At 37.1% G+C, this 24,820-nt stretch overlaps 1 protein-coding gene across 1 annotated transcript; it reads left to right on the plus strand.

The window, feature by feature from the left end:
- Positions 1-23,713, plus strand: si:ch1073-513e17.1 (sialin). The gene is made up of 11 exons (XM_022221753.2): positions 1-179; positions 8,515-8,674; positions 12,340-12,557; positions 12,636-12,869; positions 14,945-15,119; positions 15,992-16,110; positions 18,170-18,331; positions 19,999-20,131; positions 21,360-21,507; positions 21,753-21,843; positions 22,160-23,713. Exons 2-11 carry the CDS (start codon positions 8,590-8,592, stop codon positions 22,331-22,333), a joined length of 1,539 nt encoding a protein of 512 aa, XP_022077445.2. The 5' UTR covers positions 1-179; positions 8,515-8,589; the 3' UTR covers positions 22,334-23,713.
- Positions 23,714-24,820: the final 1,107 nt, after the last annotated feature.

The following is a 24,820-nucleotide window of genomic DNA, read 5'->3' on the forward strand; positions in this document are numbered from 1 at the left end:
AAGCCGCTCTGCTCATATGACTGTTGCTCTGTGGTGGGGAAAACTATGGGGAAAACAGCTGCAGTGCTCGCTTTGTTTTTGTCACCGGCTGTGATGTGACACAATATCTCCGGTTTTGACCTTCTACCGCCGCAACAACGGACTTAATCAAGTGCCTTCGGTTTAAAATACTTCACAAGGTGAGCTGTATTTAACGAATATTCACACAAGTTGTCGTTAAAGAGTAACACAATAGTTGTAGCCGGATAGCTAGTTAGTTCACTAATGGGTAGTTTTCAAACAAACACTGTCATGTGTAGAAGTTTTTGTTGTTATATTTATTTATGCATGTCTACTAATACCTGAGACTAAACAGACATTAACGCTTTAACTACAGAGACTTGAGTGTTTTGTTAGTTTAACATTTAACCTAGCTTAAATATCTGTAGCATTCTCTACAATTTTGGTTGCTGTTATTGTTGCTGGTTACAGGTTGTTGCTGTCAGCTTTAATAACAAACATTTAGCAGGAATAATCACAACAAACTAATTTTACAGCACCTCCTTTAACCAGAGTTTAAAGGTCCTTTACAAAGCAAACATTGAAACATGGGGGACAAAATACTGTACATAAATGACAGAAATAAAATAAACAAAGTTCTAGGGATAAAAAAAAAAAAAGACAAGCAGACCAACATAGTAAAAAGTGCAAAACAAAATAATTACAGCAACTTCAATATTCAGTCAGTAAGACTGTGCACTTTAGTTGCCTTTTGCTGCATTACATTGACATTATTTAGACAGTAAACAATATCTAATGTAACAGAGATTAGTTGGTGGATTTTTAATTAATTAAGTACCAGATATCTTTCAGTTACATGTACTGGAGAGTAAAGAGTTGCTTAATAAAACTATAAAACTGATAAAATTGCAGATTTGATAGCATTACTTTGGGTTCTGGTGAATTTTGGTGGCCACTTTACATTATACTTTACCTTTCATTAAAAAGACAAACACTAGTTTTCCATAATATGCTTATTATCAGAGGTTTCAGACTTTATTTTACCACATCAGTGCTGATAACACAACATATTCACATTGCCTATTTAAAAAAAAAACATCCTTTCACATGCAGAACAACTTCCTAAGGTGAATTCTTCCACGTTCTTCCTTTTCAACCAAAAACAAGGAAGCACAAATGTGCCATTTAATAATACACTAGTTGTTCCAGAGCAGTGAACTGGGTTCTGAGGATCTCATGACACGCTCTCACAGGCATTTACCACATGCTGATGGCACAAAGTATTGTTATTTATATGAAGCTGTTAAATAGATTCTCAGGATGTAGCTTAGCGTATGGGATATATCCCATCAATATCTGTCAATAACTGATGATAAATTAAACATATGTTTCATTATATGTCACACTGATGTTGTGACAGATTAATTATGTGCACGTGTTTTGTGAATGTGTTTGTTTTTGGCTTGACAAAACAACCCACACAAGCATTTTCAAACAATTCTGACATTTTTTTCAAACTAAAAATCACAAAGGCTAAATAAAAATGGCAATAACTGTCCGTTGTAGCACTGAAAAGCCAAGTGAAAGTCATATAATGCTTCACGTACCAAGCGAAGATTGCATAAAAAGACACACGAGGAAATAAAGTTTGAAACAAGCCAGATAAAATTATGACTGGGCAAACCGTAGAAAGATCGCATATAATTACATAACGACACATGAAAACTCAATAAAGTAATTAAGCACCAAAAAAGCCGCAATAAAAGTAGAAGCAGCAATACTCGTAAAGCTACAATGAAAAGTCATAATAATGCTCAATTCTGTGAAAATGACAATAAGAAAGTGCTTTAAAACAAAAAATATGGATGCAAAATAGAAATATAGTGCAGAAAAACACTCAAATCATGTGGAACTAAAGGAGAACATGTTTGCTAATGAGGAAAACGTTCATGGAAATGGGTTTAGAGTGTCATTTCCAAATCAATTTTGATCTCATTTTGCCAAATAATTGAAGGTTTGATCACTAATATTTGCAGTAAGGCTGTTTACAAGAGTAATTTAAAGTTTGCTTTGGGTTGCTTGTCTGAAATAAACAACTTTCTTGACATTATCTCACTGATTAGGGAAAGTACAGATAAGCTGTTTGTTTGTCTGCTTAGTTTATCATCAGTTCAGTTATTTGGAGCTTCAGATGTTTTTCTCTCAGCCTGTTTTTCCAATTTGTTTTTTTTCTCGCACACACTGACACTTCCAGTAAATTACAATCGAACGAGGGAGCGATATCTCGTAATGTTAAAGTTGTTTGTCTTTAGCAGTATTTAGTCAATAATCAATGAAGTTGATGGTGTTGAAGGCGTCTTGGTCAGTAATGTTTAGTCACTTTTTTCCAATTAAGGTTTCAGGTTAAGGATTTGCTGCTTTTCTGTTTTTTATCTGATCTTAAATTGTTTATCTTTGACTTTAGAATGGACAAAATGCTCAATGTCATGTTGTCACCTTGGATTTTAGGATGTTGTGATTGTGATAGTTACCTATTTTTGAAGATGATTAAATCAAGTTAAATTTGTTTATACAGCATGTTTTATAATGACCCGAACTGACCAAAATAAGAAGAGAACCAAATAAAAACTCTGAAATCATTCTCTACTACTAAGAATAAACACAATGACAATTAAAAAAAAAAAACAAAGTCTAAATGAAACAAATATAAAATCTTAAAATTCACTGTACGTCCAAAAAAAAGGGCAAACACTGTAATATTTAATTTGACCAACTTCATTTCATTCATTTAGCTCTTAGAACGACACTCCTTTACTGTGGCATCGTTTTGATAAGCTTCTGCAAAGTCACAGCATTTATTTCTGTCCAGAGTTTCATTAATTTTCCACCAAGATCTTATATTGATGATGGGAGAGTGGGACAAAGTCTTCTCCAGAACAGCCCAAAGATCCTCAGTGGTTCTGAGGTCTGGACTCTGTGGAGGTCAATCCATCTCATGCTCCCTGATCCACTCATTCTCAGTGTGACCCCATGAATCCTGACATCGTCATCTTGGAACATGAAGAAAAACTCCACTGAATGTAAAGACCTGGTCCTTCAGTATCTTCAGGTATCAGCTGACCTCATTCTTTGGGAACATAACATTGCTGAACCTGACCAACCCCAGATCATAACCCTAACCCCCACAGGCTGGTAGACACTAACCATGATGAGTTCATCACTTCATCTGCCTCTCTTCTTACCCTGATGCCCCATCACTCTGGAACAGGGTAAATCTGGACTCATCAGACCACATGACCTTCTTCCATTGATCCAGAGTCCAATCTTTATGTTCTGTAGCAAACTGAAGCCTTTCTTTCTGATCATCTTCACTGATCAGTGGTTTTCTTAGAGCTACAGCTGTTTAGTCTCAATCCTTTAAGGTTCCTTCACATTGTTCATGTAGGAATGTTCTTACTTTCACTATTAAACATAGCCGTGAGTTCTACTGTTGATCTCTGCTGTTTTTAAAGCTGTAATTATTCCTGATTCTACTGAACAAGACATACTGGTGTGAAGTTCATCATTATTGATGTGGTAAAACTTCACGTCACAGCTGTTTTAAAATGCACAAATCATCCGTCTGCAAACGAGAAACTTCAGTGAAAATGCAGCATCATGAGTTTTTTATTCCTTTGAAAGCTTTAAAACATTCAGAAATGAGAAGTGAGACTGAGATCGGTGACTCAGCTTTTATTTCCATGATATTCCCCCTGACCAAGGACTGATTTCCTGCCTCTGTGAAGGAAGTAAATGTTGTTTTTGTGACGTCTGGAAGTCAAAGAGGGAACCAGTTTGATCCTGGAAAGCGAAGGAACTCAGAACGTCTGAAAAAGTGGTTTATCTGCTGTCAAGTACACGACCCAGAGTCAAAACCCCTCATATCAAGATAAATCAAGTCAAGATAAAACCAGTATTGATCTGTTTCACTTGTTTTTAAATGTGTTTTAGTGATCTGAGTCGAGACGTGTGGATGGATGTTGTATCATCCGAAATTTTGTTATTTTCTGTTTTTTTATAACAAAACAATGAAGTGAAAAGAGTCCCACATTACCTCTGTGACCGCTTCCAGTTATTATACCATTTTAACACCAAGCTTTCTTATTGATCACAGGGAGAAATCCCTACTTATTCTGTTTTTATCCACATCAGTCATAAGCAGTTATTTTCACTGCTGATTAATCTGTCAGGTATTTTTCAGTCAATTGTAGCGGTACTACGTTATGATTTATTGCTTCTCGTTATTAATAATTGGGGCACCACCTCGCATTCAATGGCTAGGACATTTATTAATTAACATTAATAAAATTATAATATTCATAAAATTTTGATCAATCTCATATCAAAAAGTCTTGAATCCTCGTTTAAATTGACCACATTCTACACAAAGAAACACAAGACTGTAACTTGGTCTAAAATGACGGTATTTATTAACTTATTCTATGAAAAATAATGACAAGTGAACTATGTACAATGTAGATATGGTGTGTGTGTGTGCGTGCAGGACTACATGTGTGCGTGGAATGTGGGAGTGTGTGTGTGGTGTGTGTGCATGTGTGAGGGATGTGGAAGTTAGGTGTGAGAGAGAAGGAAATATGGTGAGGATTAGCCAGAGCTAACCTGACGAGGTAACCGGTAATTTGGATTAAGAATTCTAATGATTTTGTAAAAGAATAAATTGATTAAATGAATTAAATGACCAAGCTGTTAGTACATCACCCATAGAATGGAATCAGAGCAAACTCAGCTGGAGTTTATTGAAGTGAACCGTCATGGGGCTGGGACTTGCGAGGCCTTCAGATGTATGCACACGGTCTGGACCTGCGGGTTCGGAGCGGGTGCGTCGTCGTTGTGGTGGCCTAGATGTCCTGCCGCGGGTTGATCGGTTCTATGCAAAGACCTGATCCAGCAGGTCTCCGGAGTTCTCAGCTGAGTGCTTAAAAATGATGGTTCTCAGGCTTTAGCCAAGAAAAATGGGGTGTGATGAAAATTGTCAAAATTAAGAAAAATAAATGCTGGTTCTGAATCGGTTCTTCAGATTTAAAACGAATAACGTGGGTTTAAAATTGAGCAAAATGTCTCCTTAAGTTACAAAAAATTAGAGATAAATAGTTAACAAACTTAGATGGTGAGGGAATTTCAAAGATAGAAAAACGCGCTTTAGGTAGAAAATAAATGAGGAGACTTTGGTGGCCTCTCAGGAAGAGAGGGTAAGAGAGAGGGTCGTAGAGAGAGATGATGTGGGCTACGGCTGACTTTATCTGTGGGTCCAGCTAAGGGGAGGACCTGGGGCGGAGAGAGAGAACTTTTAGGCGGGAGTCTGGTGGAATTTGGAATCTCTTTGTTCTCACAGAGTAGAAGAAGAAAGAGGAGTCCAGAATGGATTAAAATATGATAATTAAAACGCGCAAAACACGATCTGTCTATCCCACCATATTTCAGTTGTGTGAAAGTGAAATGTGTAGATTAATACATATGTTCATATGATGTGAATCATTTCATTCATAACTGTATGTTTATGTTTATGACATTAAAAATATGTATCACAGTGAGAATATAACAACAAGTCAGAGATTTGGTAACAGGTAAATACAATGGTCATCATTCAAACCTAAATGGAGAGGAAATTCAGAGGTTAATACTGGAATTCATTCCAAAATCATAGTATCCTGGGGAAGAATGATTAACATCACAAATTAATAAATTGACTTCTATCAGACATGCAAATATGATCTTCAAATATGTCATAGATGAAACACTGTGAGTAACTGTGGTAAATCTGGAAAAACCAAATGCATATAGAAATATTAATTTGGCAAGTGTTTTTGTTTAAGTTCAGTTCCAGTCTCTTTGTTTCAGTCAAAGAGAGTGAGAGGGTGACTCCAGCCTTCAGCCATAAAGTTTTACGACTTGTTATCTGATCTGTGGAATGCAGAGACGTCTCCGGCTGAGGGTCTCCTGAAGCTGAAAAGGGATTTTAGCATGAAAGTTCATTAAACAAACATCCATAGCATATAATTGAAAGTCATTGTCTTTTAAAAAGAAGAAGTTATTCCAGGGGTTTAAATGTTCACAGGAGCTCCATCCTTCTGTGAATGAAAACCTACAGAAATACAAATGTCTCAATCCTCCTATAGAGATGGGTGTTGGTCAGTGCTGGAGGGAGGGAGAGCTTATCTGAGTTTGATCAGCTCAGGAATTCCAGGGCCTTTGCAGTCTTGCTACACAATCAATCAATTACTTGTTTGGTCTCTAAAATGTCAGAAACGATGAAAAATGTCGATCAGGCAAAGACAACAAGTGTCTGCTTCTATTTACAACCCGAAAGATTGTCAGTTTACTGTCATACAGGAGGAAAGAAATCAGAAAATATTCATATTTAAGAAGCTACAATCAGAGAATTTAGATTTTTTCTTTAAAAAAATGACTCAATCTATTAATTTACATTAAATTAGGTTCCAGTAAAATTCTTTTAGTCTCCAAAAACTTCCTGTTTATTTTGTCCTAAAAAATGACGCTGACTAATTATTAAAATGGTTGACGATAAATTCTCTAATTGACAATAAATGATTACTATTTGCAGCTCTAAAGAAGAGGGCTTTTCACACTTTGAAAGGCTGTGCTAATCAACTGGGTCATATCTTCAGTTATATTTTTAATTTGTCTTTATCCATACAGATGGTACCTAGTTTATGGAAGCAAGCACTTATTGTGCCTGTTCCTAAGGGAAGCAGACCTAAAGTTCTTAATGGTTTTAGACCGGTCACATTAACTTCTTTGATCATGAAAACTTTTGAAAAATTGATCAAGTTCGAGCTTGTAAAGGAGACGGAACATCTCCTCGACCCCTTCCAGTTCGCCTATAGGGCACATAGAGGAGTAGAGGATGCGGTAATCACCCTTCTGAACTTTCTTTATAAACATTTGGAGGGCAGCAAGACCCATGCAAGACTGTCTTTTATCGATTTTTCTTCAGCTTTTAATTCCAACCTCACATTTTAGCAACAAGATTGATTGAATATTTTAATGTACAACCTAATTTAGTGGGTTGGATTTTGGATTTTTTAACACTGAGATCTCAGAGGGTGAAAGTGAATGGCACCTTATCAGAGGTGCGTTATTCTAATACTGGATCCCCGCAGGGCTGCTGTCTCTCTCCGTTGCTTTTTTATTTTGTATACAAACATGTGTCAGAGCAAATATGAGAACCGATATATTCTTGCAGATGATACGGTGATTGTAAGTTTGTTGCAAAATATAGACACTGGTCATGGTCCAGTCATTGATGACTTCATCACCTGATGCGGCGAATCTTATTTGTTTTTGAATGTTTTAAAAACTAAGGACATGCATATTGATTTTAGAAAGCAGGCTCCGCCACAGGATCCTGCTATTATCAAAGGTCAACCTGTTGAGTGTGTAAGCAGTTATAAATATTTGGGAACCTTGATTGACTCGGACTTGAGCTTTAAGGACAACAGTGAAATTGTTTGTAAGAAGGGTCGTCAGCGTCTGTCCTGTCTGAGGAAGTTAGCTCGTTCTAATATCAATGTTTCTATGTTGTCTCTTTTTTACCGAGCCTTTATCGAACCGGTTTTATCCTTTTCTATGGTTGCTTGGTTTGGCAATGTGTCTTTGAGAGACAAAATTCTCTGCAGCAGGTGGTTAAGTGGGCGAGCCGGCTAGTGGGTCAGCCGCAGGTCTGTCAGAGCTGTATGCAGAGCAGCTACAGCGGAAAGTGAGCTCCATTCTCCAGGACTGTACTCACCCTCTGCATGGAGAGTTTCTACTTCATCTTTCAGGTCGACACTATGTGGTTCCAAAGGGGAGAACCAAGCGGTACAGAGACAGTTTTGTGCCTGCAGCAGTTGCACACTTGAACAAAAGGGGGATGGGGTCTGAATAGTAACCTCATCACCTTTTGAGGCCTTTGTAGGCCTCCATGGATCATGACTTTTTATGAAGACTGTAGATATAGTGCACCTGGTAGACGACGTTTGTGTTTTTAATGTTTATTCTTGAGCTTGTTGTGTTTTTATTTTTTTATTCTTGTGGTTGTTTGGGATTGCTGCTTTCCCTTTTGTAAACAAATTTACCCACGGGTACAAATAAAGAAACCTTGAACCTTGAATAAATAAAAGTATTTTAGATGTGTTTAATAATTTCAGATCTAGTTATTTATCCACTCCGCTGATCACATGCCAACTCTTCTAAACCATGTCTGAACGCTGGATGTTTGCCAAGATGTAGTTCCTGAGAAGTTGTCACGGCTTTGTGTCTGTGTGTGAATCACTTTAAACCTCATCATCAGCTTCAGTGGAACATGATGTGAAACCAGGAAGCTTCATTGTCAGCATGTTATCAACCTGCTGCCTGCTGGGGTTTTAATAACAACCCAGACCTGCTGATGCGTCACGTGACTTCTTATCTTTACTCACATTCTCTTTTTTTGGTTGTTTGTGTGTTTGGTTACAGATCTGCTGGACACCATGACTCACTGACGTCCTTTTAGAAACCGAAACTGAATATTTTGTGGGTCAGCCGACCACCATGCCACCTCCAGATGGCTGCTCCATCAACGCAGCGCCTTCAGACGAGAGCAAGGACAGCGAGCCGCTCATCGAGAATCATGGCGGTGAGTTTTGTTGCCGTCTATGAGATGAAAGTCTCACACAACTCTGCAAACTTACATGTCTTGGTCACTAATGTCTTTCTTGTTATTTATTCAGAGGAATCATAGGTGTCTTGGTGGCCTCCCTCTCTAGTCTCTTCCCTGTAGCTCCTTCAGATGAGTCATAGGTGTCTTGGTTGCCTCCCTCACTAGTCTCTTTCCTGTAGCTCCTTCAGTTGAGTCATAGGTGTCTTGGTTGCCTCCCTCACTAGTCTCTTTCCTGTAGCTCCTTCAGTTGAGTCAGAGGTGTCTTGGTTGCCTCCCTCTCTAGTCTCTTTCTTATAGCTCCTTCAGATGAGTCATACACACGTGGACAAAATTGTTGGTACCCCTCAGTTAAAGAAGGAAAAACCCACAATTCTCACTGAAATCACTTGAAACTCACAAAAGTAACAATAAATAAAAATTTATTGAAAATTAAATAATCAAAAACAGCCATTACTTTTGAATTGTTGATTAACATAATTATTTAAAAAAACAAACTAATGAAACAGGCCTGGACAAAAATGATGGTACCTCTATAAAAGATTGAAAACTATTTGACCAGAGTGACATGATTAACTCAGGTGTGTCATTTAATTGACATCACAGGTGTTTCCAAACTCATAATCAGTCAGTCTGCCTATTTAAAGGGAGACAAGTAGTCACCTTGCTGTTTGGTGAAAAGGTGTGTACCACACTGAACATGGACAACAGAAAGCGAAGGAGAGAATTGTCCCAGGACATCCGAAAAAAAATGATAGACAAACATCTTAAAGGTAAAGGCTATAAGACCATCTCTAAACAGCTTGAAGTTCCTGTGACAACAGTGGCTCATATTATTCAGAAGTTCAAGACCCACGGGACAGTAGCCAACCTCCCTGGACGTGGCCGCAAGAGGAAAATTGATGACAAATTGAAGAGACGGATCGTTGGAATTGGATCCAAAGAGCCCAGAGCAACCTCCAAAGAAATTAAAGGTGAACTCCAAGGCCAAGGTACATCAGTGTCAGATCGCACCATTTGTCGTTGTTTGAGCCAAAGTGGACTTCATGGGAGACGACCAAGGAGGACACCACTGCTGAAAAAAACTCATAAAAAAGCCAGACTGGAATTTGCAAAAATGCATGTTGACAAGCCACAAAGCTTCTGGGAGAATGTCCTTTGGACAGATGAGACCAAACTGGAGCTTTTTGGTAAGGCACATCAACTCTATGTTCATAGACTCAAAAAGCAAGCATACGAAGAAAAGAACACTGTCCCTACGGTGAAACATGGAGGAGGCTCAGTAATGTTTTGGGGCTGCTTTGCTGCATCTGGCACAGGGTGTCTTGAAAGTGTGCAAGGTACGATGAAATCTGAAGACTATCAAGGCATTCTGGAGAGAAATGTGCTGCCTAGTGTCAGAAAGCTTGGTCTCAGTCGCAGGTCATGGGTCTTCCAACAGGACAACGATCCAAAACACACAGACAAAAACACCCAAGAATGGCTGAGAGAAAAGCGTTGGACTATTCTAAAGTGGCCTTCTATGAGCCCAGATCTGAATCCCATTGAACATATGTGGAAGGAGCTGAAACATGCCATTTGGAGAAGACACCCATCAAACCTGAGACAACTGGAGCTGTTTGCTCATGAGGAGTGGGCCAAAATACCTGTTGACAGCTGCAGAACGCTCATTGACAAATACAGAAATCGTTTAATTGCAGTGATTGCCTCAAAAGGTTGTGCAACAAAATATTAAGTTATGGGTACCATCATTTTTGTCCAGCCCTATTTCATTAGTTTGTTTTTTTTAAATAATTATGTTAATCAACAATTCAAAAGTGATGACTGATTTTGATTATTTAATTTTCAATAAATTTTTATTTATTGTTACTTTTGTGAGTTTCAAGTGATTTCAGTGAGAATTGTGGGTTTTTCCTTCTTTAACTGAGGGGTACCAACAATTTTGTCCACGTGTGTAGGTGTCTTGGTGGCCTCCCTCTCTAGTCTCTTTCTAGTATCTAGTTTATTTCTTGCAAACTTCAAGATAAAATGTTACTTTTCCTTGAAAAATAAGGTAGAAAATGCAGCACATGTTGTTATTTTCATTGTTGAGTTTTGCAGCTTTCTTGGATGCACTTTCTCATATTTCAGCATAAATTAACCAGTTTGCTGAAACTGTCACTTTATTTTGAAACTCTGAACCCCGACACTGTTTTGTAATTCTTCAGTTTCTCACATTTCAGCGTTTTTTTTTGCCGTTAAAGATCTCCCTTTATGTAACGTCTCTAACTGTCAGGTGGCCGCAGGGAAAGTGGAATCACATGATGCCGGAATAAAAACAGACATCTGACCTGCAGCACAACGTAGAGGTTAATTATGAGCCATAATTTAAGGAATGTTCTGCAAGCAAACTGAAACGACTGGGTCATAATTAGCACACGGGTTTTGCTGTGAGTTACAGTGACAGTTTTGTTATACAAAAAGCATTTATTGCAGAGATTATTTACCTAAAAATATGAATAAAAAGCACAAAAAGGTGACAAAATGTGTAGATTTGATGCACTGATTTTGTCTCTTCTGTCCACCATAATTTAAGGAACGTCCTCTAAGCAAACAGAAGTAAATAACACACTAATTTGCTTTATTTATTGTGTGTATTTACAGCTTTTTTATTATGATGACAAACACTCTGCACTTTGATAAGCTCAAGTAAGCATTCACACAAATAAAATGTGTAAATACAGAAGATTTTTTTAAGTTACTCCTGAAAAATCACCTAATTTCTGGAGTAAAAATGATTAAATGTTTGTGCAGATGAGTTAAAATCAAACCCAGCTCCTGGCTACTGTAAGATTTCTTTGTTTTTTCATTCAACAGGATATAATCCATTTACCTTTGATGTTGTCAAACAAGTTGCTGACATAATAATAATATTTGTATGAAGCCAAACACAAACATCCAGGCTTTTTGTTAAAATCTGTCAAATAGAAAAGCTCATAATAGAAGAACTATGAGGACAAAATGCATGTGTGAGACATTGATAAAACATTAACGTCCTGTAGTTTATGTGTAGTACAAGATAAACTGCATCTGTGGCTCAGAAAAGCTCTTTGTCTTTCCATAAAAATCCCCAAATCCCTTTTACCTCGTGTCAAACACACCTGTGTGAATTTCCAAACCTCTCGGTCTAACCTTTTGGGAATGAGGGAATTTCCAGAAAATGAAGACAAAAGTTGAACTGTGGAGGATTTAACTGATCGAACTACGTGCAGAAAAAGTTTAAACATTTATAAATTATATCTAAGCCACTGTGAACTCCTTTTAACTGGTCGACGGAGATCTTGTGGCCGTTAAGAACTTAAATATTAAAGGGCTGATCAGAGAGGATCCAATCTTTAAAGAAGACGCGATTTTAAATATTATGTTGTTTTATTCAGTCATTCTGTTGTAATTGTTCTGTGAAAACCTTCATGTTATCAAGTTTTCCCATCTCAGCTTGTAACTCCTTCAGAGGAGTCATAGGTGTCTCGGTGGCCTCCTTCATTAGTCTCTTTCTCACTTTTAGTAATTCAACACGTCCTAAAATGTTTTTTTTATCCAGTAGCAGGATGATTTTCTCAGCTGGTGTTAAACACTGATGTAAATCTGTCATTTTATGTCAACAGTTCCTCCTCGGTGCTGCTCGGCTCGCTTCAACCTCGCCATCCTCATGTTCTTTGGCTTCTGCGTCGTCTACGGTCTCCGTGTCAACCTCAGCGTTGCCATGGTAGCGATGGTGAACAGCACGGAGCCCGAGCCAGCCGGCAACGCCTCCGTCTTCCACGCTTGTCCCATGCCGTCAGGGAGAGATGACACCAACAACACTTTCCAGCAGCCTAAAGGGGTAGCGTTTAATTTATCTTTAATATGAGATTATTGTGGGATGTTGTCCAGCTTCTGAAGCTCCTCTCTGGATCCTCAGACCCCTCAGTACCCCTGGGACTCGGAGACTCAGGGCTGGCTGCTGGGAGCCTTCTTCTTCGGATACCTGTGCACCCAGATCCCGGGCGGATACCTGGCCGGTCACTACGGGGGGAGCCTCTTCTTGGGCCTGGGGGTGCTGGGCACGGCGGTCCTCACCCTCTTCACCCCTCTGGCTGCACAGTGGGGGTCCTACTGGCTGTTTGCACTGCGAGCGCTGGAGGGTTTTGGAGAGGTAGGAGGATGCAGGCGGTCCAGAACAGAATAGAAGTGCTTTATTTATCCCAGAGGGGAAATTTGGTTGCTACATCAGAAAGAGTTCAGTTCCCATCACCATAAATACAGGTAAAAAAGCAAAAATGTGCAGTAAATAAAAATAAGCAATAAGAAAAATATAAAATGCAGCATGTGCTATTTAGAAGATGCACAAAAGTGTTTTATGTGCAGAAATACACACAGTCATCTTGTTAATTTACGTTTTCTGAAAGAAAGTTGCAGATATAGTGACAGCCTGACCACAGATATGCAAAATCATTACATAAAACCTGCACTTTCTGTTACTTCTTTGTGATTTTATTTCTGCAATAAATTATTCAGAGGGTTTCTTACCACAAAATCGTTTCAGTTCATCACTAAAACGCTCTTTAAAAATTTAAATAAATGTTTTGGTGTCAGTATGTGACCTGTAGCTGAATTCCAACAGTAGGAAGGTTCATTTCTACTGCAGGAACAAGAGTCTAAATTAGCCTCCATAAAGTTTGTGTTTGAAAGGATTGCACGTTCTGTAAGGTCGGGAAATTTAAAGATGGGAGCGCAGCACTGAGCGTTTGTGATTGGTCGAACACTTGCAGTATTTCATGTTAGCCAGACTTTGTACGTCACAAACTGTGTTTCTGTTGTCTATTTTAAGCATGTTTTAGGTATCATGTTGGAAGAAATTATAGGAGACAGGAAAATTAATGAAAACAAACCCTTATTTCACACAAAAGTCATTATGCTGCCTTGAAGGGGTATTTTAAGCTTTTCAAAATAAGAGTTTATGTACATACTGGGAGATGTTGACACCTTTGCGGAATTACACGCGTCTAATATTGTAACATCTCGTATTATCTATATAATAATTATACATATATATATATATATATATATATATATACATATACAATGGTGGAAAAAAGTTTTCGTACACTCTTAAAGTTTTACACAGTCTCAATATTGTCATTAAATATTTGTGGAAAAATCTTTTTTGTGTTTTGAAAAGTGTGAAAGCATTAGACAGACACAAACAAATACAAATGATATTTTTTTTGTTTATTGTGTCCAAGAAAAACTAAAAAAAAATAAATTTTGCAAAATGACCCAATACTCAACATTTTTTATTTTTATAGAACCAATCAATTATAAGTTTTTGCTGACTCTTTTTTTTTTGGATTTGTTTAGTATTATGCCTGTGATCTTACTAAACGAAATTACACTTGAAGACCTAAGAGGGATTCTTAATGCAATATACATGCAAATGTATGGAGTGTGGAGAACTTTTTTCCACCACTGTATAAAAAATTTAGATTCTAAATTTTAAAAAAATAATATATTTAACATGACAAAAGTAACTTTGTGGAAAAAATTAAATGTAAAAATGCATCTTTAAGAAATGTTTCATATTTCAGTGACAGAAATACTGCACATATATTGACCAAACTGTCAACAATTAATACTGTTTAAGAAGCTCATCTCTCACATTATGATTTCATATTATTATGTAATAATATAACGTATAAGTTATAATATTAGAGACGTCTAATTCAGCAAAGGTGTCACCATCTCCCACTATGTACATATGAGCTCTTATTTTGAAAACATTAAAACATAAAACACACCTCAAGCCAGTGAAATGACTTTTTTTTTTAAAATTTGGTGTGTATATTTACATGTGGGCCTTGGATCTTTCTGTATAGAGTTTGCATGTTCTCCCTGTGCATGCGTGGGTTCTCTGGCTTCCTCCCACAGTCCAAAAACATGCTGAGCTTCATTGGTGATTCTAAATTGACTGAATGTGAGATTGAGTGTGGTTGTTTGTCTCATTTAACTCAAATGGCTGATCACATCTTTCTTTTGTTGTCTTTGTCTCTTGACAGCATGAAATAAGTTGGGATCCCGCTGAAATGAAGTTTCATTTGAACTTTCCTGATTGAAAATGATTCCTTCTCTTCATGTTTCTCTTGCGGATTGATAAAGTTGATGTTTCTGACTTATTTTGAAACTCATAGAAGCTGAAACGTTCTTCTCTCCTCTCCCTGACTGTTTTTTCAGGGGGTGACGTACCCGGCCATGATGGCGATGTGGGCTCGCTGGGCTCCTCCTCTGGAACGTTCTCGCCTCATGACCCTGGCAGGGTCCGGGGGCAACTTCGGGGCCTTCCTGGCTCTGCCGCTCACCGGCTACATCTGCCAGACGCTGGGCTGGCCGACCGTCTTCTACCTCTGTGGTGAGTCCAGGAAACACTCAGTAACTTAAACCCCAAATCAAACAATACAAAAATGTCCAAATTGCACCATTTATCAGAGCCAGACACTGTAAAAATCAGGGGGAAATGTCAGATTTTCAACTTTCTGACGGTCCTTAAACTACTCATGTGGGCAAACTCAGCTTAAAATTGTGGTATTTCATCAGAATCCCTTTATTCCACATTTGTCATTAAAAAAATTCACCCTGGTCTTTTAACCAGATTCTGTATAAAACCAAAAATGTTCCTTTTCTCTGAGGCCATTAATGACTCAGCCACGACTAACAGTCATGTGACAGAAATTCGGGGACTTTTCTGCTGAACTGAAGGCAGTTTTTACACAAACAGATTCAATTGTTACAGAATAAACAATGAAATGCATGCAACTTATATTTTTGTGTGTTTTTAAGATTTATAGTGCTTTATCTTTTTCAAACAGCACAACACACATTTCTGAGTCCTCTCTCTTTCTAGTAATGGTTGTTCTGTTTCCATAAAGGTGCAAGGCTTTATATTGCAGTGAAAAATTAACCCTCAGTGAAAAAAAATGCATATAAAGTGCTTAAAGTTCACAGGGTTAAAGAGAAATGCATGTCTTTGCTTACTTTAGTGATAACTGCTGCCACGGTGCAGCAGAGAAGTCGTTTTATTGCTGTTAAACAAACACAAATCAGTTAAATAAAGAAAGATCAGGCCACATAAAATGCTTTTATACACGTTTTACATATGTTGTAACATTATCGTCCTTCGGTTTATGACTTTTCGTCTGACTGGATCCTGAGAAACACTTTCACAGCGGTTTTATTTTGCTTCCACTGCTAACCTGTCTTTTAATTATTCACCGGCTCTTCCAGGAGGTGCTGGATGCCTCTGGGCGGTCTTTTGGTTCATGTTTGTGTCTGATGACCCTCGCACTCATCGTCGAATCAGCGAAGAGGAGAGAGATTACATCATCAACTCTATCGGACCGCAGGTACTCATGACACATTAACAGGTTTTATTCCCTCTGAGCTGCATCTCATGTTTCTTAGTCTGTCGCTCTACGCTTTGAGAGAAAGTTGTGTTAAAAACATAAGTAGTGGTGAAAATGAGGCCTTATCTCAGCTTCACTGCAGCTCCTTGTTGTTTAGAAGCTTTGAAACAGCTTTTAAATTCAGAAATGTAAAAATATCATTATATTTCCCTCTGCTGACCTTTACTATTAAGGGCTTTTTGGGGTTATTCCCTCTGAAATCATCATTTGCCTTCTGCTCAGCCGTCGTCGATTTACTTTAAACTTTTTTTAATATAAACTCTAGATATTTAAAATTAGATCTGTTAAATTCTTTGAAGGATTTTCTTCAGAAATTGCCCATTAACCAACTTTCAATAGGGTTTTTTCTCACTTTGAAATTTGAGGCTGTTTTAACAATGATATCTGAGGATCTATTAAAGATTTAAAAAAAACTTAAATCTTCACCCATTTTTCTCATGTCATTGATTAAAAATGAGCATTACAGCCTCTTTGAAGGTTTTTTTGCACCTTTTCGTGACACCTTTTGTTTCTTTTTTCTGTATATAACCTTGCATTTTTTGCATATGGTAAATTCTCCAAGATCCTTTTAACAACATTCCTGCACAGAACCTTAAAAAAAAGCTTTAATAGAGCTTTTAGTCTTAGCTGTAAACACCATAAATGTAAAAATATCATTATATTTCCCTCTGCTGACCTTTACTATTAAATGTTTCTGGGGTTGTTCCATCTGAAATCACCAGGTTTCTTCTGCTCAACCATCTGATCTGCTCTGAACTTTGTTTATTATGAACTATAGTTATTTAAAATTATATCTGTTTTTTTTTGTTTTTTTTTTAGCCCACTTTCAGCAGTTTTTTTCTCACATTGAATTTTTAGTTTTCACAACAGTATCTACTGATTATTTGATCTACTTGTCCAAAATTTTAGGTTCTAAATCAATGACGTGATGAGAAATAACAGTGAAAATTTTAGGTTTTTATCTTAAATATTTCCTGAGACATTCTTGTTGAAACAGCCTCAGATTGAAATGTGTGAAAATAACCTATAAATTTTAATAAATAGATATCCTAGAAAGTATTTGATACATCAAGATAAAACTTCAGAAAACTCTTTATAAATACCCATTATATATGCTATAAAAAATCAGGTAAATCACAGATAATCAAACAAAAATTCTTCTAAAAGCCTGAGGATTTGAAATGAAACGACCCATTAATCTTCAATTCAGCAGCAGTTCTGAAGACACTTCATACGCAGAGGTGGAAAAATGTTTTCAGACACCCTTAAAATTTTACACAATCTCATATTATCCTGAAATATTTGGTTAATTGTGGAAAAAAGATTGTGTAAAAATCTTTTTTGTGTTTCAAAAGGTGTGGCTGCATTAGACAGACACAAACAAATACAAATTATATTTTTTTGTTTAATGTTTGGTAGAAAAACTAACAAAACTAATTTCTTGACAGTTTTATACGTCAGTTCTTAACATTATCGGTATCAAAGTCAACAAATAACAGAGAAAGTGTTCAAAACTGAACAACAAAGCAATTAATTTTAAGTTTTTAGTAGCTTTTTTGGGATTTGTTTAGTATTTTGACTGTGATTGTACTAAAAGGAATTGCACTTGACGATTCTTGTGATTCTTAATGCAGTAATTTACAAATGTATGTGGTGTCTGAAAACTTTTTCCACCACCAGAAATTTATAGAGAAACACAACCTATTCTCTTGGATTCCCGTTAAAGAGCACTTTGCCACAGAATCCTGCTTCAGTTCCTTTATCAGACTTCCTGTTTCCATTTCCCTTTACTGTTTTCTCTCCTATATTACTTTCTCTTCCTTTCTGCTGTCTGTTTATACTCAGAGATTCTGCCTCCATATTCCAACACTACTAATACTAATACATGTTTTTATTCTCCTGCGTCCTACAGCTCAACGTTTCATCGCTAAATGATGATTATTTTAGTGGATTCTGTGCAGTTTTTGTACATATTTCCTTTATTAACCTGCTGTTTCAGGGTACAGGTCATGGCTGGTCCATCCCTGTAGTGTCCATGCTGCTGTCGGTCCCTCTCTGGGCGATAATCATCACCCAGATGTGTTCAAACTGGGCCTACTACACTCTGCTCACCTCCCTGCCCACATACATGGACACCATCCTGCACTTCGACCTGCAGTCGGTGAGGCTTCTCTTTCATGCTACATGCTACATGCTAACAGGAGCTTTGGTTTAAACTGTTGTTTATGTTAAGCTGCAGCTCTTCGTGTGGGATACTTGCTATCTTTCTCTGCCTTAAAGTGTAGATCTAAAACCTTTGTGTTCTGTGTTGTCACTTTAGGCTTTGAAAAATCGGAATTACACTTTTTCTCATCCTAATCTGACATTTTATTGACTACATATTTAATCTAGATGCATCCAGATTCTACATTTTCCTGATATCACTGACCAGTTTCTGAAAATCTGACTGTGTACATGAATGTTTTAAATGTCCTGAAACTAGACGATAACATGTAGCTTTTAACCATTAAATACTGTGGTGCTTGAGAGTTCGTAAACTTTTCTATATTTTCATATAACTGACCTAAAACATCGTTAGATTTCACAAAAGTGTCTCATTCCATCTTAAATAATTTAAATTTCAGAACAATTTCTGCTCAGTCATCTCTGATTTATGATAGGAATATGGATGTTTATGAAGATATTTTAGTAATTTCCGCTTAATACTTTAACTACGTTGTTCTATTTTTTAAAATGGCTTTTAAACCACTTTCAGCAGGTATTTTAAACTATAAATTTAAAACCTTTGTGTTCTGTGGTGTCACTTTAGGCTTTGAAGAATCATAATTACACTTCTTTTTTTAATCCTAATCTGACGTTTTATTTACTAAATATTTAACTTGAATGCATCCAGACTCTACATTTTCCTGATACCACAGACCAGTTTCTAAAAATCTGACTGTGTACATGAATGTTTTAAATGTTACGCTCCTAAACCTGGACGACAACATGTAGCTTTTAACCATTAAATACTGTGGTGCTTGAGAGTTCGTAAACTTTTCTATATTTTCATATAACTGACCTAAAACATCGTTAGATTTCACAAAAGTGTCTCATTCCATCTTAAATAATTTAAATTTCAGAACAATTTCTGCTCAATCATCTCTGATTTATGATAGGAATATGGATGTTTATGAAGATATTTGTGGAATTTATAACATTTTTGGTGTTTTGTTTCTCATTTTTGTTATATTTTGTCTTGTTTTTGTTGCTTTTTGTCTGACTTTTGTCATTTTGATCATGAAGTAAAACACTATATTGTTCACTTCCAGATGACTAAAGTTTTGTTCCTTTGTAGACACTCTGTCATGTGTAAGTTCTAATGTATAAATGATAAACTGAGGCACACTGTTGTTAATATTTGAACTCATTTTTCTGAAGAAAACACAATGTTTTGTAAAAAAAATAATTCCTTAAATGTGAACATTTTCAGAACTTACTTTTTTGCACTAAAACAAAGGAAATATTTGGAGTTGTGGTTGTTTATAGGTTATTTTGCTGTGATTTAACTGATGCGGTCCACTTGAGATCAAACTGGGCTGAATATTTCCTCTGAACTAGAATGAGCTTGACACCGCTGATCTACACACTGATAATAAAAGTTCCCAGATACGTAGTAAATAGATTTATTTCCTCAGTTAATAAACAGTACAGTAGAATATGTTTGTCTTAATTGTGTAATTTGGTTCTTTGAGGATGTTTGAGGTCATTTTTTATGCAGAAATGTAGAAAATTCTCCAAACCTCAGAGGAACACATCTAAACGTTCCTCTCTGTTTGTCTGCATCAGAACGGGTTTCTGTCCGCCCTGCCGTACCTCGGTGCCTGGTTGGTCTCCACGCTGTCAGGGGTCGTGGCCGACGCTCTGATCGAGAGGAGAGTTTTCAGCATCACCACCGTACGAAAGATCTTCACAACCACCGGTAGGACGCATTATCCTCTCATGTCGTCTCTGTGTACGTTTATAACACAAAGCTTTGAGCATTGAGTTTAAAATGAAACCAGCACTATCAGTTTAACCGTCTGAGCCCAAAACTAAGTTGTCTTTTTTCATAAATGCACTGTAAAGACAGCTGTGAAATTTTCATCTTTCTGATGGGCCCTGAACACATCATGTGCAGCCTACATTCCATGAACAAAAACAACCCAAAAACAAGCTTAAAGTTGTGACATTTTATCAAAATTACTTTATTCTGCAAATTTCAGTCAAAAATTTGCATGAAAATTCTATAAAAAACAAAATTTTTTGCGCTTCTTGGTACAAATGAGAAGCCATGAGTGATTCAGCTGTGAGTCTTTAAGATGAACTGCAGGCTGTGTTTCTACAGAGCAAAATAAAGCCCAATGGGTTGATAAAATAAATGCAGCATGGCTCAAAAATGGTAAACAGAGGAGCAAGTTGTCAGCGAGTTTCTGGAGTTGATGTTGAAGCTATGATGTGTTTTTTATGCTATTCTCACTATAGCTAGTGTCGTTTTGTACCACTGTGTATATATATGTTCTTCTAGAAGTGTGAATATCTATATATATATTTTTTAGTTTTATTATTTTCTTTTTCTTATTCCGAGAGAGACACCAACAGCCGAAACCAAATTCCTTGTGTGTTGTTTCTGAACTTGGCCATTAAAGCTGATTCTAATAAAAGTTGGTTCTAGAATAAATGATGCCAAACAAAAACTAGATTTAGTGTTTAGACTGCAACACCTATAGTGGATGCAAAATTTAGTTTGAGTTGGTTGACAGAACTCAAATTTTCTGTAAATTTTATTGTATTTATGAAGCTTTGAGGCTCAAAAATGCTGAAAAACTCAAAAAAGCACAAAGTTTTGTCCCACTTCTATGTATTTTAATGACTTGTAACTTTAAAAATATTAACAGTTGAAGGCAAAACTTTGCATGGCTTCATTAAATACACCAGAGTTACTGGAGATTAATAATCTGCTGATTCTCAGGAGGTAGGTCAGGGTTGAGCTTTTGTCAGACTAAAGTCAGTTCTGGAGGATTAATGCTGCCCCCGTGTGGTTCAGTTATACACAAAGTTTTTCTTCTAGAACCGTTGCCTCCTTGCATTTCCACAAGGCCCGTCCTAAATAACTCTTTAGTGAATAAATGTACTTCTGGTGTTTTCTCCTCCTCCTCGTCTCTCTGCAGGTCTGATGCTGCCGGCGGCTTTCCTCGTTGCCGTGGGTTACTCCGGCTGCAGCCACGTCCTCACCGTCACCTTCCTCACGCTTTCCTCCACCGTGGGAGGAAGCAGCGCCGCCGGAGTTTACATGAACCAGATAGACATCGCTCCTCGGTGGGTGTCAGCATCCGTACGAGCTCCTAGATCTGAAACTTGTGTTCGAAACAGCTACTGTACCAATAAATAATAACTACATAATAATAATCTGGAGTAGTCCAGAAATACCTGGATGTCCGACCATAACAGTACAAACAGAGGTCCTGTTGTTTTTGTTTTTTTAACTGGATTTCATGTAACAATACAAACAAAATCAGATGGAAAAACTGGAACTTTCCTTTTATTGGTTCCTCTTTCTGCAGGTACGCAGGATTCCTTCTGGGAATCACCAACACATTCGGGACAATTCCAGGTGTCGTGGCACCGATCGTAACCGGATACTTTACTGAAAATGTGAGTTTTTTACTGATTTGATTTGACTGTTAAACACCAACATTGCACTAATTATTCTAAAAGGAAGTTTACTAGATCTTCTACATTTATTTATGTCACATTTTCTCTCATCAACAAACAGAAACAATCATAATTGACGTATGAACTTGTAATAAATCCACTGTTGATGCTTCTTCTTCTCCTTCTGTCTTCTTCTTTGTCTGCCTTCTTCCTCTTCTTCTTCTTCTGTCCTCTTCTTTTTCTGTCATCTTTTGTCTTCCTCCTCTTCTTCTCCTTCTTACTCTCCTTCTTCGTCTTCTTCTTCTGTGGTCATCAGCACACGCTGGCTGGCTGGAGGAAGGTTTTCTGGGTCGCTGCAGGCATCAACATCGGAGGCGCTCTCGTCTTCTTGATATTCAGCAGCGGGAAGATCCAACCGTGGGCCGAAACCGAGGAGGAGAAAACGGAAACGGAGAGGAGGAGGAGCAGCTCGCTATCAGACCACAGCTGAACAAACACAGGAAGAAGAGTAGCAGGTACTTTATGGAGAGATCTGAACCCAGTGGAACACATATTTAGACTTCTACCTCTGAAAACTCATTCAGGTTGTTAGAATATATGCAGTATTCAGACACAAAGAGCCAAGAACAACAGAACTGGAGCAGAACAGCAGATTACACTGAAGTGTCTGCAGTCTTTTTACCTTTAACATGGAAAAGTATTTGTCCTCTTGAGGAGTTTATACCCAGGTGAACTGCTGCACTTACTTTTATAATAATTCCAGGTAAGAATCTGAGCAGTTTTACACATCAAAATGTCATTTATACATGTTTAAGCTGGTAAGTTCTGACATCTTTTGATATCTAATGGCATAAACTGCTTTTAGATATGAGCACAGCAGTTACAGTAGTTTTCTAACAGAAATATTTATGAACAAAGTAGGTCTTTCTTTGCTTTCTTGTCATCTGAAAGGGAACAAACTTGTCAAATCACAATCTGCTGCAGGTTATTTTCACCACAAGAGACCAACAAATGACGATTTTAACACTTTTTAGGCAACAGAAAATCACTTTTATCACTACATCAAGATAGATTTACATTATTCAACACGTGCTGGACTCACTGCTGTCAACAATCAGGAAATAAGTTTAGCGCAGCCAAAAAGCAAAGTTCAGTTCTTTGTTTTTGGCTCATATTTACATTTTAATACACACATCTCCTCAGGTGAGACCAGAACAAATCAGCATGTGTGATCTGTTTCCTGTGTTTTATTTTAGATTTATTTGGAACAAAGGCACTGTTTTTATAGCTTTTTTTAAAAAAAAAAATTGGACCAAATGTTTTATGAACAAACTTTAAACAACCAGAGTTTTATTAACGGCACCACATGACCTTCAGCTGCTTTGTTAACAGCTTTGCCTGTTCTCTGAGCACTTTTACAGACTGTTAGAGGCACTTTTCACCAACAGAAATGCACCAAATGCCTTATTTTTTTAAAACAGGAAAACTAACTTTCCCATTTGTTGGACTTAAAGCACCTTTAACTGCCAGCATTTAAACATTTTCTAGTGTCATGACATTGTTCTGAGTGAATTTGTGGTGTTTGTAACTGAATGTATGAGTTCACATCAGCAACAAAATGTTTCTTTTTAAATTCTCCGACTGCAATCTTAGTTGTTTTTATAAGGTGTAGGGAATCTGATCATCTGTCAGCTCATACGGTTTATGAAAGAGCACTGTGATTGTAAAGATATGATGTTTGCAAATGAATTTAATAATTTATTTACCTTCCCTGTGCTTTGAGAATGTGTGATGTCGACAGCTGTATTGTTTTATTGTGAAATTATGTTGTTTTACTTTGAAAAACTAAAAGAAGTGGCATTTAAAAAGACTTTTTTGTCATTTTTCTATCAGTTTATCTGTCAAGACATGTTCATGGATAATTAAAAATCATCATGAGAGGAAATATAAGCATACATGAATCAACAAACACATAAAGAAATAAGGTAAAACATTTCCAGAGTAGAAAATCTATTTCTGCTAATGAGTGAATCATTTCTTTTGTCAGTGACGTGTCCTTGCAAGTAATTCTGCAATAGCCAGAAGATAAGTGGAAAGATTAGTTCGGCTCATATGAAAAAAATACAATTATATACAATTTAATTAAAGAAGTCAGTGAACCTGAACAGATTTACTAACCGTTTCACTTCATTTTTGAAGAGTAATAGATTCTCTGCACACTGTTCCTCCCTCCATCCACTAGATGGCACAAGAAACTAAACCAAGCAGCGATTTGTGAATGTAAAAGTTGAAGGACAAATAAGTTATGGGAATAAACAATATTAAACAACAATTCTTAATCAGAGATGATGTCATAGCCTGTTATAACCTGTGTGTTTATCTCAAAATGGTATGATTGATAGTTAGTGATGATGGGATAATATATTACTTTATTATTTTAGAACCAATTATATCAGATAAAACTACTAATTAGGTCACATTTGTTCCATTTTTGGAGGCTCAGAGTTTATAAGTTTAACGAAAAGTTAGTGGATATTTCTGATTTAGCCAAGTAAGATCTGTAAATTCCTAAAATGTGTGACAGAAAATGTTAGTTCAGCTGTCTCCTTCTTGGCTCCATCTGTTGTTTTTCATCCAACACGTTGTCATCTGTGTCATCATCTATTTTAACCCGGTTGTGTGTCCGGTACTTCCGTGGGTGTTGCGTTTGTTACAGAACGCTGCTGGAACCATAGATATATACAAACACTAGATGTCTCAAGACGGAGTCTGCGGCGTCGTCACTTGGCGGCCATCTTAGGACAGGGGACTGCTCTGGCGCACTGTACTGTAGTCAATGGTAAGGTGGATGATTTCCTCACTTTAACACTCATAACTCGCTCAATTCTTGATTGATTTACAAACGGTTTAGTTTATTACAAACCTTATTAACGTGGCTATGATTCAGGCTCAATTCCGAAATCGCAGCTTTTCGTTT

The sequence above is a fragment of the Acanthochromis polyacanthus genome, chromosome 11 (assembly GCF_021347895.1).
Source record: "Acanthochromis polyacanthus isolate Apoly-LR-REF ecotype Palm Island chromosome 11, KAUST_Apoly_ChrSc, whole genome shotgun sequence".
In the NCBI taxonomy this organism is placed as follows: domain Eukaryota; kingdom Metazoa; phylum Chordata; class Actinopteri; family Pomacentridae; genus Acanthochromis; species Acanthochromis polyacanthus.